This window comes from Lotus japonicus, chromosome 5 (genome assembly GCF_012489685.1).
Source record: "Lotus japonicus ecotype B-129 chromosome 5, LjGifu_v1.2".
NCBI lineage: Eukaryota > Viridiplantae > Streptophyta > Magnoliopsida > Fabales > Fabaceae > Lotus > Lotus japonicus.
Window position 1 is genome coordinate 3,202,246 of NC_080045.1, and position 16,516 is coordinate 3,218,761.

Genomic DNA, 16,516 nt, shown 5'->3' on the forward strand with positions numbered 1-16,516 from the left:
TTTCTATCTCTCTCCTCTTACCATCTATCACATCTCATACTTTCTCTCCCTTACTTTTTCTTTTCTTCCTATCTCTCTCATCATTCCACCTCACACACCTCAAAGAGAGGTGTGTGAGTAACATTATTCATTTCTCTATTTAAATTTAAGGACAAAAAAGATACACGTTACCTTGAAAAAACTAAGACTGAAAGTCATGAAAATTAATTGTGGGCCATGACCAAAATTTTCCACTGGGCCAACTACAAGTTGTAGGAACCCACATATCATCCTGTAAAGCGAAAATAATTTTGCAAACACGCATAATACAACCTTAGTTGTAATAAGCAACATGACATGAATTATGGGAATCATCCTTAATCATTATCATCATCATAGTAGACATTTTGGATGAAGAAAAAGTAGAATAGACAGTGGATATGGACACCAATACCTTAAGGAAAATGATTAAAGATTAACACCTAACACAATAAAAACCAAATAAATTTCGCTCCATTTGAACTTAATATACAAACTAATCCACTGAAATTAGGATCATGATGAGGAGTTTAGGTCATTCATATTCCTTAATTTATTAGACATTAAGGTGTGTTGCATAAGCCTTTATCACAAGTTATTTTAATAAATTTATTGGAATTAACTCAAAATATGTAAGTATGTACAAATGCATGTTGATAAGCTAATTTGAACGACTTGTAAAAATAAGCTCAAAACAACATATAAATAGGTCATAAGTTATTTATGATATTTATGTATATTCTTTCAAACACTTGTCTAAGGTCTTATGTTATAAAACAAGTTCAAATAAAATCTTTCAAAAGGTAGTTTAAATTATGTTGGTTCCACTCTATTATGATAAAATCCACTTGAATTATAGAAAATAATATTGTTACGCGCGACTTGGGTTGAAAGGCCTCATTAGACTGCCCCAATGTCTACCTTGCAAACCTAGATCTATCTCTTTCGTTCAGATGTCAACTTGCCTATACATGAGGATGTGTCGACTTGGAAGGGTAGAATTGTTCATGTAGACATCTTAAAAGAGAGTTGGCTTATTGTTCCGATTTGGGATGAAGATCTTACTGGCAAGCCCGAGTCTATGATGCTAACCCAAGTCCTCCCTCGGCAAGTCGGCTTGTTATTAAACGAAGCAAGATCAATGTTTTCTATTCGAAAATGCTTGCGTGAATGACTTAAGTATGAAATTTGCTGGCTAGAAAGATAGTATATTCGTAGAAGATACTAGAAGAGTGTAACGTCACTAGGTTGGTTAATAAACCCAAAGGTCGAGCCACATCCACCGTCTAGCCGGGCTAAAGGAGAACTACCTTGCTATGATCCAGCAATGAACCGCAGCTAACGGCCTAACGCTACACAAAGTGGAGTCTGCAAAAACCTCACGTAGAACCAACTCGACGAAAGAGCAGAGGAAGTCAGCCACCCATTCTATGGCGAAGCATGAAGACCGATAATCAACTCTAGGACAAAACTCAACGACCATCTGACCATTTCATTGCTTTTATCCTTCGTCAATATCAAATGGTTACAAAAGTACAAAACAAATACTCTTCCCTAAGAAAATTAGAGGAACGAGGAATGCTTTGTTTTTACAATGCTAATGAAAAAGTTGTGCAATAACGAGGTGTCCTTTGGTGCGTGTAAATATGTAGGATATGTATATGTGTAGTGTCGATCCTATTCATTCATTGGTGCGTTGAGGCGGCTACTACATTGTTTATTGGGACGTGACTATCACGTGATCATGTCAACACATTCTCATTCTCTCTTTTCTTTTCGTTGCAGCAATAATAATAACACTGCTGCTGCCTGCTGAGCTGATAATAACAAGTGATGATATTGATAGCTATGTGCCTCAGACTCCACCCTTTTTTACTTTCACTTCCATAAACTCCCTCTATAAATTGGAATTGATTCTTGAGTCACCAGATGCATTAAACTTCCAAAGATCACCAAATTGGGCTAAGCTAAGAAACATTAATTGTACAAATCCTCTACTCATATGTTGCTAAAGATACACATTTTTATTCAATATGAGACTTCTTATTCGCACTGAATTTTCCCAAGAGGTCGAGGATAATCCCAGATAAATTTTAAGAATGATTATCAAAAGTTCTAAACACTTATTGAGTCCTATCTTTCCTTTCTCCTTTTCCACAATCAATTCCTTTGCAATCAACAAAATGGAGGTATGCTATAGCTATGAATTAGAATATGAGAAAAAAATATGGGAAATTTCAATGTTGAAGCTGAATCTATCAAGAGATAACAATAATCATAATCTATAATATGTTTGTGAATTCAAATGAGTAAGAAGTCTCATGTTGGATGATTGATTAGGAGAATGATGAACATTTTATAAGTAAGAAAACTCGTACACTCAATGTTTCGAAGTTTTGGGCGAAAGATGTGAGATCTAATCCACTTATAGTTTGCTCTAGTTAGCCTAATGTGATGATCCTGGAGTTTTATGTCTCTCACATGTCCCCAACATAATTGAACTATGTATATCCACATAATAACTAAATAGATATGTAAACATTAAACAGATGATGGTATAAAGTTACGAATGATCAGGAGTAAAACAAGGAAAGAGCTTTTGAAGATTAAGATAATGCCGAGTAGTCCAATACCATGCATTATATAGTTTAAATCTTCTCAAGATTGATTTTAAAACCAGAATCAATTCTTAAAATAACCTTATATGAATAGTTTCTGACTTTCTGGATTTCAGAAGTAATTCCGAGAAAAAAGAAACTAATTCTATAAAGAGATAAACACAACACACATACCCAAATGAGTTCAATCTTATAGTTCTCTGGTGTGAATGAAACAATGAATAATATTATAGTTCTACTATATAAAGAAGCATGGACAAAGAGAAAAAACTATATAGAGAAGCTAGTAATGGAACTCATAAAATCATAGCTATAAATCTTTCAAGCAATGATTTAACATAAACCAATAACTTAGGCACCAACAATAAAACTAAAAGATAAACCAATAAGGCAATAACTTGAAGAGAAGGAGTTTCTTTTCACACTTCTGTTTCCCTACAATAATATTTATCAGTTTTGACATGAATCCTTGAAAACATGGCAAAGCAGCAAAAACACACTAGAATTTCTTAATGGATAGGAAATTATAAAAGATAAAAATTATACCAATCAACTTCTCTTTCATTATATTATAATCAATTCTAAAACTGAGACTACTCACAGAAGCTGCACTTCAGAATTGATTCTGGCCTCAAAATCAATTCTAGACCATCCCATGCACTAACTGCTCTTTCTAGGTTTGCTTTTTCTCCTTGCTCTGCTTCTTGGAAGCTTCATCTCCTCTGACACTCCCTCTTGTTTTGCAATCCTCATGATGCATGCTGATGAAGAACCCTCTTGCTTCTCTTCCTTGTTAACCACACCTTTTTCCATTGAACTCTCCTTGCTTTGAGCTTCTGTATTAGCTTCTGGTTCCTCTATTGTTTGAGCTTTATCCATCTTCACACTAATCTTCCTTGGTCTACCTCTTTTTCTAGTAGCTTGAGGTTGAGGCTGAGATTGCTGCTGTTGTTGTTGGTGTTCCCCTGTCTCATCTATTGCTGCTGATGATGCTTCAGCCAATATTTCTGCTGAAAGTTCCTTCATTTTTTGTGGCTTCTTACCCATTAAGAATCCTAACAAGCTTAAATCTTCCTTATCACCAACAACACCCTCTGCTTATAAAAAAAAATCAACAACACCCTCTATTTCTGATTTCTATATCATCAATGTTTTGAGAACATTGAAGTTAAACAAACCATCAAAATCAAACCCTTTTACCCCTTATCCATTCATATCATTCACAAGAAAATAAAAAAAAAATTCGTTCTAATGCAAACCCCACTCTCTCTCTCTCTCTCTGAAGATGTTAAAAGCAAGCAGACCAATATCTTTGACCAGAATCCAGATTCTGGAGACGCTATAAAAGCAAGCAGTACCCTTCTTTAACTATAGTGGAATATGAAAACAAATAACTACAGGGCTTCATTCCGCTGCCAATCAAATAAACAATTAATAAATGCTCAAAAGCCATTTAAATCATCTTTCACTTTCATGTTTTTTTTTTTAATAATTCATTACACACTCATATTTTGGTATTTTAATGTATCCACACATTCGTCAACGTCAACTATGAGACTGATCTTTGAACATCACATTAAGTGAATGTGTATTTTCGAGCAAATTAATCTCCGTACACACAATCTAAGGATTTTTCCTTTGATTAAATACTTAAGAAGTTTTACTATCTATCAATTGTGTTGGAATTTGTTTGTATTAGACACCCAAATTTAAGTGAGAGTTATGATAAACAATGAGAAAAAATGTAAAAAAAAAAAAGATGAAATTTACAAAAAATTGTGTGCATAGTCTTTTATTTTACTAACCAATGAATTATTTTTTTTGATGAAAAATTGAGACTTCAAATTCAAAAATCATGTTTAAGATATGATTTGTTATCAACTCAAAAGAACCCATCTTCATTTTACTATCGTGATCTCTTGACTAATGTTTTTGTTTTTGGTAAATATCAATGACATTTTTGAAGCATATCGATCATTAGTTTTATAATTATATCGTTGTTTTTATGTTTAATTAAGCATTTAGTCTCTTTCATTACCTCTGTTTTTGTTTTTGTCCCTTGTCAGAGTAAATGTGGACGATCGTGATTTTGGTTTCTCAAGTCATTCGGATCAACGCCGGAGCTTCAGTGACCCATGTGGCATGACCACGTCAGATGGGTCACCAGAGCTCCGGCGTTGACCCAAATGGCTTGAGGGACATCCAAAACCAAACCTTTCTTTAAACGTTAAGGACGATCGCCTACATTTACTCCGACGAAGGATCAAAACCAATAGAGAGAGAGGTAAAGGGTATGTGCCAAATACTTAATTAAGCCTTGCTTTTATTATATTAAATGTATCATATTTTCTTTTCTTTCAATCTATTTAGAAGTCTACATCTTTACCGGAAAAAAGAAGCTATGCTATATAGGTATGAGTGTGTAGAGTATAACTAGACTAGACACCATCTATATATTGTCTATTGGAGAGACTCTCTTTAACTACTGAGTAAAGAGAAATGAAAATAGTGGTGAAAGTGGAAAAGTAGTAACCATGGTTAAGAAAGGGTAAGTGTGGAGTGTGGACCAAAGGGAAAGAGGTGCAGGGTAAAGGGCATGTGGGGCTAGTAAGGTAAGCCAGGTTTGGTGTGTTGTTGTACTGCTCTGTATCTGACTCTGTCTCTGTCTCTGTCTCTGACGCAGTGTTTCAGTCTCATCTCATCACAACTTGTGTTGCTTCCGCGTCCTCGCTCTTCTTCTACACAAGTTGGTACGTACTTGCCCTTTTTTATTTCTTACCATATCGCAGTAAATTACATTCTATCTTCAATAATACATTTATTCATTCACACTTTGTTTATTATTTTATCTCATGTTCATGAATTCATATTTAGAAATCCCATTAAAAGAGAAGATCTAGAGAAATGTTTACATTTGAAAGTATGAAAACGATAAAGTAGCAGAAGTACATTTTATCTAAATACCAAGTTGTTAATTGAGTGAAAAAAAAAGTATCTGAATGTATTAATTTCTCAGTTCATATTTTTTGACAGCAAATTAAACAAACTCAAATATTTATGACTCAAATATAATTACAACTCGTGTAAGATAGATGTATTATACTAAAAAGAATCATTGATCAATGATCTCTCTGTGTAAAATGGTAATAGTGAACTAGTGATTATTCTACAGTTGTTTGACTTGTTTCTGAATGTAAAACTAGTTTTGAAGAGAAACTTTGGTGAAGCAAGCTAATTCCAAAAATTCATATTTGAAAATAATTTCATAATTGATTTTAATATCAAAATTAATTTCCGAGGGGAGTTTTTGTTAGTAATTTTTTGTCTCATAACTAGTAAGTTACCCGTGCAGTTGCACGGGTCACGGTCGTCTACCGCGATCGATTTTACTTAACAATTTTTATTTAAAATAAAATATAAATTAAATTTTTTGAGATAAAGCAATTGTAATATATGTGAGTCTGAAAAGTTGCATAATATTTGAATTTCTGTTATAGTATATAGTAAAGGTTTGATTAAGTTGATGGGAAATTTATGGTCCGCCAATATTTTCTGAGATTTATTATTACTAATTTCTATGTAATATAAAAAATTATTAAGTAAGATTTTTAAAAGTTATTAATTTTGTTAGCATAGACATTTTCCCTGTTGATTGATGAAATTATGTATTTAAAAAATAATGTAAATTATGGTAAAATTATTTATGTATTCATTGAAAAAAATAAAGAAATAACTAATCTCTATATAATATAAAAATTCATTATTTAAGAATTTTTCAAAATATATAAATTTTAGTAGCATATATATTTTTCCGGTTGATTCATGAAATTATTTATTTAAAAATTATAAGATAAATTATTTAAATAATTTATCATTTATTAGTTAACCAAAATAGTTCAATATAAATCAAAATATTTAGTTAAAAACTAAAAAATATTTTTATTTTAAAAGTTAATGTAAATTAACTCTGTAAAAGAAGATATAAATAATCTCTATATAATATAAAAATTCATTATGTAAGAATTTCTAAAAAAAATAGAATTCTTGTTAGCACGAACATTTTCCCTGTTGATTTATGAAATTATTTATTTAAACCTTAAAAAATAATTTCGTTAAATAATTTATTCGTTAACAAATACTTTAAAAAATAATAAAATTATTTAGTAAAGTTAAAAATTAATTTATACTAAAAGTTATTTTAAATTAAGTATGTATAAATGAATATATTTTTTGAGAATTAAAAAGTTTATATATATATATATATATATATTGCTAGAAAAGCTGGGAAATCCTTTATAAAGGATGAGATAGGAGGTCAACCCAATCAAAAAAGTGGAAACAACACCTCCCAGGTGTATGTAATATAAATATTCATTGTGTAAGAATTATTTTTAAAAATTATTAGCAAGGACATGTTCCCCGTTGATTAATGAAATTATTTATTAAAACGTTGAAGGATAATTTATTAGTTAACCAAAATAATTTAAATTGTACTGAAATTGTTATTTAAACTTTGAAAAAATAACTTTATAATAAAACTTAGTGTAAATTAACTATATATAAAGGAAGATATGTCAATCCATATATAATATGAAAATCCATTATGTAAGAATTTTTAAAAAAATATTATTTTAGTTAGCATTGATATTTTTCCCGTTAATTAATGAATTTCTTTTTTTAAAAGTGAAATTATATACTTAAACATTGAAGAATAATTTATTTAAATGATTTATTAGTTAACCAAAATAATTTATTAGTATAGGAGTTTTTTTTAAGAAATCCTATTTGTATCGCACACTTAAGTTGATCAAATAAATTTTTGAAGTAATTCTATGTTTATTTGAGATTCTGGTTGGTAAATTTTATATTTAAAAATTTAATAATAAACCATATAAGAATCGTTATTTGACAATATAACCATGTAAGTATTTTTGTTAAACTCAAGTCAGATTTTAAATAAGTTATTTCTAAAAAAAATAAGGGAGAAGAATAGCTAAAAAATGAAATTGTAAGATTAATATAATTTATAGCGACAACTAAGAACAAACATGAGAAATCCAATCATAAGTATATACTAATAATGACCAAATAGAAAGCATTCTTTGGAGTGAACCAATATTTTCCATAAATCAATGTTGTACTTGAAGAACCATCTACTCCTATTAATGGCTCTACCATAACAGACCATTATCTTCATCATCATGCCTAACAATCTTGTTCCACATGCTCTCCTTCTTTCTGCAATAACACAATTGAAGGTATGAAAAACGGTAGAAAGGGGGGGGGTTTGAATAACGTTTTCAGAACAAAACTTCCACCTTAAAGATTTTGACAAATCTTTCGAGAACTTAAGTGCTAAAGATAAGAGATAGAAAAGCACACAAGGATTTTATCCTGGTTCACTTGATAAATCACTCAAGCTACTCCAGTCCACCCGTTAAGGTGATTTCTTCCTTCTTAGAATGAAGGCAATCCACTAATCAGGTAAGAGTTACAACTGCACTTGAAACCTACAAGTGACTAACAATTACACTGACTTAGCTCACACTAAGATTCACTCTCTTAGTCTTCTCTAGGATCCGATCAACCTTGATCTCCTAAAGGAACTAAACAAACTGTTTATCAAAGAATTGTTTACAAGAGATTTGCTTCTAAAAAGCTAATTGTAAACTCAATGAATTTCAGATGAAAGAAAGCTTAGAATATTTTGAATATGTCTTGCGCGTGTGTATTTCTTTTTCTTAGCCGCTTCTTTCAATCTTCAGCCTCTATATATACTCCAAGGATTAGGGTTGAGCGTTGCATGGGAAATGCTACCGTTGGAGGGCAGTTCTGGAAAATCCAGCTTCTGCTGTGGCTGAGAACGTTAGGTAGGTCGTCAGGAAGGTACACTTGCTTTTGTACTTTGATAGCGACTTGACCTTTTAACCTAGGAGACTTCTGATCAGGGGAATACTTCATATTGGAACTTGTGAAGTCGGTTGATCAGAGTCAGAGGGAAAGCACAGATCCTCTGACCATTGTATCTTCTGATTCTGAACTCAGAGGGAAGAACATGACCTTCAGAGTTTCTTGCTTCTGGACTTCAGAGTTTCCACTATTCAGCTTCTGGATCTTCAGAGTTTTCTACACCATCAGAACATCTGAACCTTCAGTGTTTCTTGGTTATCAGAACTTCTGGATCTTCAGAGCTTCTAGCGACTGAGTCCACATCAGAGTTTGTATAGCTTCAGAACTTCTGAAGCTTTTCCACTGTTCATACTGAACATGGTGAATGCGAAAGCGTTGCTTGGGTTACCCTTTATACACAGTGCTTCTGATTTGTGTGAGATTGAGTTGAGGTCAGAGCCTGTAAATAGCACACTCAGAAAAACACGTTAGAGTACCACAATTGTTCATATCAAAAGGTTAACTTGTAATCATCAAAACATAGAGTTGTACTACTAGATCAAAACTTGATCTTACAACAATCAAACATTATAGTGAAAACTAAAATCATCTCCACAAATAGATCAACAATATGATAGTTAAACTATGAAATCCTGATTATGGAGTAGTATAACACTGATCAAAATAACTAAGAATAAGAAAGTAGCATCACAAAGTTGACATTAAAGCACAATAAGTTAGCAACTATAAAATAGAAGCAATAATTAGGACGGGAAACGCAACACTGGCTATAAAACAATAAAGCAAGAGCATGAACCTATTATACTCAAGGATGGTGTTTGCAATGTAGTCTATGGAGAAGATAAAAAAAATGAAGCAGTGAAGCCGGCCCCTGTAAAATTCGTAGAGCATAAGACAATAAGTTTTCACTAAGAGGCCTGAATTTTTTTTAGTAAGCAAACTAAGAGGCCTGAATAATTGAGGAATTAGAATGATTAGTACAACCAACATGGCATTCCAGATTTCAGAAGCAAGCCAGATGGTACTTCCCATGACTCTTTCAAAAAGCAAGCATTCAGATGGTACTTCCCATGGCTCTTTCAAAACAGTGAGAGCAAGAGTAAAGCATTATCCATTAATATAACAAAAATAAGCTCAAAGATGAAGGCTTCAAAATCTCAAAAATGCAGCATCCAATTAAGTTGCATATATCACTAAGCAATTATCAGTGAATAAGGTACTTATCCAATTAGAGAGAACACTAGAAACTACATGAGGTTAGTCATGACAACACAAAAAATTAAGTCCTAATTACCAAAATAGCAGTTCGTAACAATTGTTCCTTTTGGACCAAAGTAGCACATTGAATATAAAACTGGTCCAGCAATAATCATAAACAAAAGCTAAAAAATACTAATTTATAGGCTTAGGAAAAAGAATCAAACCTTAAATAGTAGTGAAAATAGAGTGAACAAACTGAACTAATAAAGAGAGAAATTAGAAAGAAATGGAACCTCATTAAGTTTAACCAATAGAGCTCAGGAAGAGAAGGGAAAAAAATAAAATAAAAACTGAGCAAATGGTTTGAGGAGAAGAAGAAACACTGCTTTAGGAAGAGAAGAGACGAAAAAATTAAAGGTGGAGAGAAGAAGATGATTTTGAGTTGAATCTGAAATTTTAAAAACAGAGGAGAGAAGGTGCGTTTTTGTTCTGCAAATGAGTGTTGGAAAACCCCTTCCCCCTTTCTCTTTCCAATTGATCTGACTTTTGCAGAGTTCTTTTTAATGTCAAGTTTTTGAAATGGTTTTAAAACAACAAAAGGAATTGGACTGAAAATAGAGCGGGAACTTCAGAGGAAAAAGAAAAAAGTTTTAGTAAAAGAGAAAAAAGGAAAACGTGACACGTGGCCCAGGAGGGGTTTCTTTTCTTAGAGTATATTGATTAATTCTGATAAAAAAATAAATTGAGCCAAACATAATGGTGTATGTAGTTTAGTTGAAAATTACATTTAGTGCATTGAAATTTGAAATCTCAATGTTAAAATATGTCAAATGTTAAAACATCCCAAAACCTTCATTCACTTTTAGTTGAGTTCAAATAAAGGAGTTGTCTAAATGACTCATGCTATAAATTGGGTTATATAACCCAATGATGAAGTATTCCAATCATATTGTGACACATGTTTTATAATTTCCAACTCATTTCATTATTATTTTTATTTTTATAGTTTTATGTTAGTCACTTTATTAAGAGTTAAATATGTTTTTAGTCCCTAAACTATAGTGAATGATTGTTGTTGGTCCCTAAATAAATTATCACAACAGTGCATCCTCAACTTGTTGAAATATGAGATTTCCATTCCCATTTGACTGATTATGTGGAACATTTAAGTTTTTACTGATGTTATCTTCATCCCCAATCATATTATCTTCATCTTCAACCAAAACCCAACTAAAACCCAGAAACTCAAAATTAAACTCAAATTAAACACAATCTTCAACCAATGACACCACCTTGCCATTTCTTCCTTTTTTTCCTTGGCCGAATACATCAAGGAAATCCAACTCCAACTCTTCCATTTCCAAGCACAATAACAGATCTGATAATACACTAACAAATCTACATGACAGAAACCCAAACAAAGCAAGAGGAAATACTAGTAGTCACTAAGCACGAGGGTTGATCCTCTATGATTTCCTTCTTCCATCTTATGTTAAAATTGCAGAGGCTCGTTTCTCCCCCTCCCACTCTCTATCTCTCTGACTTTCTTCCTCTCCTTCTGAATCACAGATTTGAAAACCCTATCCCCAAACCCATTAAAGTTGCGATATGGGTTAGCAACAGCTTGGTACGGTGGCTCGAAGGCGGCTCACGACGTGGTGGTGTTGACTTTGGTGAGGTGGTGTGACAGCTGGTTCGATGGTGATTTCTGGTGCGGTGATCGTGGGTTGTGTGGTTCCAGGGACTTGGTGGTGTTCTTCCTTTGTTCTAGCTTTCTATTGCTCAGAACGTTCTTCAATTTGGGGGAAAATTTTGTAAAGAGTATATGGGTTTAAAGTTTCTTCCCCTCTTTATTAACTTATTGAATCTCATTTCACATAATTCTCTCTCATTTTTTAATCCCAGATTTCGTTATTGTTTTCTTCTCTATTAGTCAGCCTTCTTTTTTGATAATTTGTTTTAGGGACCAACAACAATCATTCACTATAGTTTAGAGACTAAAAACATATTTAACTCTTAATAAAGTGACTAATATAAAACTATAAAAATAAAAATAATAATGAAATGAGTTGGAAATTATAAAGACATGTGTCACAATATGATTGGAACACTTCATTATTGTGTTATATAACTCAATTTCTAGTATGAGTTATTTAGACAGCCCCTCAAATAAAAACCAAAAGATGGATGTGAAAGAAACGCAAACTTTTTGTTTTTTTAGCAAAATTTGGAACAAAACTTGGATGTATTTGTTGTGAGAAGAATGGTATTACTAAATATGTGGGTCACTTGGTTGTAATCCTTGGTTAACTAAAGAGTATATTGTTTTTTTTTTGAAGGAAACTAAAGAGTATATTGCTAAATTAGTTTATGTTGTCACTAATCACTAAGTAATTAATAAAACAAGTGACTATGGTGCGCCGTTGGGTTTTGACATTGGTGTTATATGAATAGGTGAGGATTATATATGGTTTTGCACATTAATCAATTGGGATATTCAGAGAAAATTGAAGATAAGATGTTTTCTGCTGCAACCTGAATCTTGCGCGAATGGCAAAACTGACAAGAGAATGAAAAATAATTTACAAGTGTGGTTTGTTTAGGGGGACCAAATTATAGCAATCTATGACTATGAGTCTATGATATGCTATTTTATGTGTACATCAGACAAATTCATTTAAGTTGGGGAATACCTTTTTAATCATATCTTAAACGAAGCTTCGTATTTTGTTTTATATACTCAACGCTTGTCAAAAGAGCGGAAGAGCCTAAGGGCTGTTTTTCTGGGCTGTCGCCCACTATTAAATACAAAAAAAAGCCCAAGAGCTCATTTGGTATGTGTAAAGTGTGATAGTATAAAGTCTGATAATATTAGACTGATAAAAATCTAACATTATACGGCGTTTTGTCGTACACTGTATAACTTATCATATTCTTCAAATTAATATAATTCTATATTTTATGAAATATTGAGTAATAATAGATAATATAAAAATGAGGACGGTGTTAGTGAGTGGTGAAAATGATGATGGATGGTAGCGACAGAGGTAACACGTGGCGGTAGCGGGCACAATGGTAGTGGTGGTGGTACGTTGTGGCGGTAGATAATGGTAGTGGCGGTAGCAGTGGCGATGGTGGTGGTGGGCGGTGCTGGGTAGTGATGGTAGTTGTATGGATGGTGTTGGTGGAGAGAATTGTGATGGTGGCAATGTTGTAGGTAGTAGCGGCGGTAGTGGTGTTGGAAGGTAATGGAGATGATGGTGGTGGTAGTAGTAGTGGTGGTGATGGTGGTTGTGGTGGTGGAGGTTGGTGGAAATTGATGAGTATATCTATCAATGAAAGCGGAATCAGGTGTCTATGTGTCTATCTTTTTAAAGATTAATTTTCCAATCTATTCTAATTCAACCAATTAATCCTCAGGTTTTCTAAAACATTCATATTCATGACATCGCCTCGGACACACCGACCCCTTAAGTTGTAAGTGGCAAACTCTTTGTATCTATCGGATAAGATGAAATTTTCTGGTCAGAACTCAGAAGACCCATTTCCTTGGAATATTAATAATATAGGATCCATCATGATGCCAATAAATTAATAGTAGCTTCAATGTGTTATGTGTATAATGCCATTTTGAAATCAAATAAGGTTATGATTTCATTTTGAAGAGTTTATATAAATTTACATTGCAACAGATTCAACAAAAAAAAAATTACAACATAAATACTTATAGAATACGATTATGAAGTTATGTACTAAAACAAGTAAGATTATCGAAATATTTATGACTTCCTAACAAATTCTTTTAACCTTATTTTCATTAACTACTTAAAATAATTTATGAACAAAAATATATAACTTTGAAATTATTTTAAGAAAGTTTTAAAATAAACTTATGAACATTTGCTGCTTAATTAAGATGTTTAACAAAAACATCTTAAATAAAGCTAGCTCTAGCAAAAGAGAAATACAAATAATCCAAAAGATTGGTTAAGTGGAGTATGATAGAGCTTTAAAGTTGACAGGTTCGAGCCTCCACTTATCCCTAGAGATGAGACAAATGTAGTCGGTCTAGTATAATTGTTCATTGAGTCCGACAGTTTTCTTTACCTTGAACTTGAGCGCTATCCTCTCACGTAAATTTTTTTCAAGAAGAAAAGAGAAATCCAAATAGAATAATACAAAAGGATACCTTTTATTTTAGTGTTGGGAGCAATAATAGAAAGGAGAGAAGAGAGAAAGAAATATAACACAGGAGTTTTTAACGTGGTTCGGAACACAATGTGTGTACCTACGTCCACGGCTACACTAGGTAGTAATATTTCTTTGGTGTGTATAATGCTTTCAATGAGGTGCTTATATATACTAGGAGTAAGTCAACCTCCTCCTTATTCTAAGCGATGTGGGACTTACAAATAGACTACATAAGCAATGTGGGACTACAAATAAACTACATAACATAACAATTCTCCCACTTGGAGTCTAATTGTAGTACTTCTTGTAAGCAATAAGCTAATCTGCTCTCCACCTAGTGTAGCGCCTTCGTCTTCAATTATCCTCGAAGGCCAGCTGAGGCAATGCAAAGCCTCAGCTTATCAGCTGTAACAGTCTTGGTCAACATATCAGCTGGATTCTCTGATCCTAAGATCTTCAACAGAGATAATTCTTCATCATTGATAAGTTCTCTGATGAAATGATACTTCATCTGTATGTGCTTGCATCTGGAGTGAAAGACAGGATTTTTTGCAAGGCAAATAGCACTTTGACTGTCACTAAACAATGGAGGAACATCTTGTTCTTTTCCCAATTCTTTGAGAAAATTCTTCAGCCATATCATCTCCTTGGCTGCTTCTGAAATGGCAACATATTCTGATTCAGTGGTTGAGAGAGCAACTCTATTTTGAAGTTTAGACTTCCAACTCACAGCAGTTCCTCCTAAGGTGAAAATATAACCTGAGGTGCTTTTTCCACCATCTGAGTCTCCTCCTAGATCTGCATCAGAAAACCCCTGTAAAGTGAGATCATTTCTTCTAAAGCATAGACACATTCTTGAAGAACCCTTCAGATATCTCAGTATCCACTTTACACCTTCCCAATGCTCCTTCCCAGGATTTGACATGAATCTGCTGACAACTCCCACTGCATGTGCTATATCAGGTCTTGTACAAACCATAGCATACATCAAGCTCCCTACTGCAGATGCATAAGGAAATGTTGACATGTAACTTTCTTCTTCACCTGTTTGTGGGGACTGCTTCTTTGAAAACTTTAAGTGATTTCCCAAAGGGGTGCTTCTGGTATTGGCATCTCCAACGTTGAATCTGTCCAGTAATTTTTCAACATATTTCTCTTGGGACAACTTTAGAACACCTTCTGATCTATTTCTGGAAATCCTCATACCAAGGATTTGTTTGGCTGGACCAAGATCCTTCATCTCAAAGTTTTCTGACATCTGTTGCTTCAACCTGTTAATTTCAGTCATATTTGATCCTGCTATCAACATGTCATCAACATACAAAGCAAGAATAATATAACTGTCAGCAAATTTCTTAACATAGCAACAATGATCCATGTCACATCTATTAAAACCTGAGTTGCTCATAAACTCATTAAACTTCTTGTACCACTGTCTCGGTGCCTGTTTCAGACCGTACAAGTTTTTGTGAAGCTTGCATACAAGATTCTTCGTGCCTGGAACTTCAAAACCTTCAGGTTGTGTCATATAAATCTCTTCTTCCAAATCACCATGTAGGAATGCAGTTTTAACATCTAACTGCTCCAAGTGAAGATTCTCTGCAGCTACAATACTCAGGATAACTCTTATAGTGGTCATTTTGACAACCGGAGAAAAATCTCTGTGAAGTCAATTCCTTGCTTCTGCTGAAACCCTTTCACTACAAGTCTTGCCTTGTACCTTCTGCTGCCATCAGATTCTTCCTTCAGTCTATAGACCCATCTGTTCTGTAGAGCTTTCTTTCCTTCTGGTAACTTGGTCAAAGACCATGTTCCATTCTTCTGAAGGGACGTCATCTCGTCTTTCATTGCTAGCTCCCACTTGATAGAGTCATTCCCCTGCATGGCTTCACCAAAATATTCTGGCTCTCCAGCATCAGTTAACAATAAATAATTCAACGAAGGAGAATACCTTTGTGGTGCTTTCGGCGTTCTTGTAGATCTCCTCACTTGAGTTATAGGAGTTTCAATTACTGCTGTTGGCTCTTGTTCCAGCTCAACTTCTACCTCATCATCCTCGTTCTCAGGATTAATCTGGTTTCTTTTGGCTACATCACTTTCTGAAATTTCTTCCAATGCCACTCTTTCAGAAAGTTTCAACTGTTTACTTGAACTCATAGATTCTGCATAAGACCTGTCTTTATAAAGCACACTTTCATTAAAAGTAACATTTCTGCTTCTAATGATTTTCCTGTTTTGTTCATCCCAAAACCTGTAGCCATACATATCAGACCCATAACCAATAAAGAAACATTTTATGGCCTTGGGGTCCAATTTGTCTCTCCTATCAGAGTCTATAAGAACATAAGAGACACTACCGAAGACTTTCAAATGTGAAAGACTTACCTCCTTTCCAGACCATACCTCTTCAGGCAATTGATAATCCAAGGGAACAGATGGTCCCCGATTCATCAGGTAAGCTGCTGTATTAATGGCATCTGCCCAAAACATTTTTGGCAACCCGGACTGGATTCGCATACATTTAGCCCTTTCGTTCAAGGTCCTGTTCATTCTTTCCGCGACACCATTTTGCTCAGGTG

The 16,516-nt window shown here is 33.5% G+C and overlaps 1 protein-coding gene across 1 annotated transcript; it reads right to left on the bottom strand.

The window, feature by feature from the left end:
• Positions 1 to 3,003: 3,003 nt before the first annotated feature.
• Positions 3,004 to 4,027, bottom strand: LOC130718195 (uncharacterized). The gene has a single exon (XM_057568710.1). It carries the CDS (start codon positions 3,681 to 3,683, stop codon positions 3,297 to 3,299), a length of 387 nt encoding a protein of 128 aa, XP_057424693.1. The 5' UTR covers positions 3,684 to 4,027; the 3' UTR covers positions 3,004 to 3,296.
• Positions 4,028 to 16,516: the final 12,489 nt, after the last annotated feature.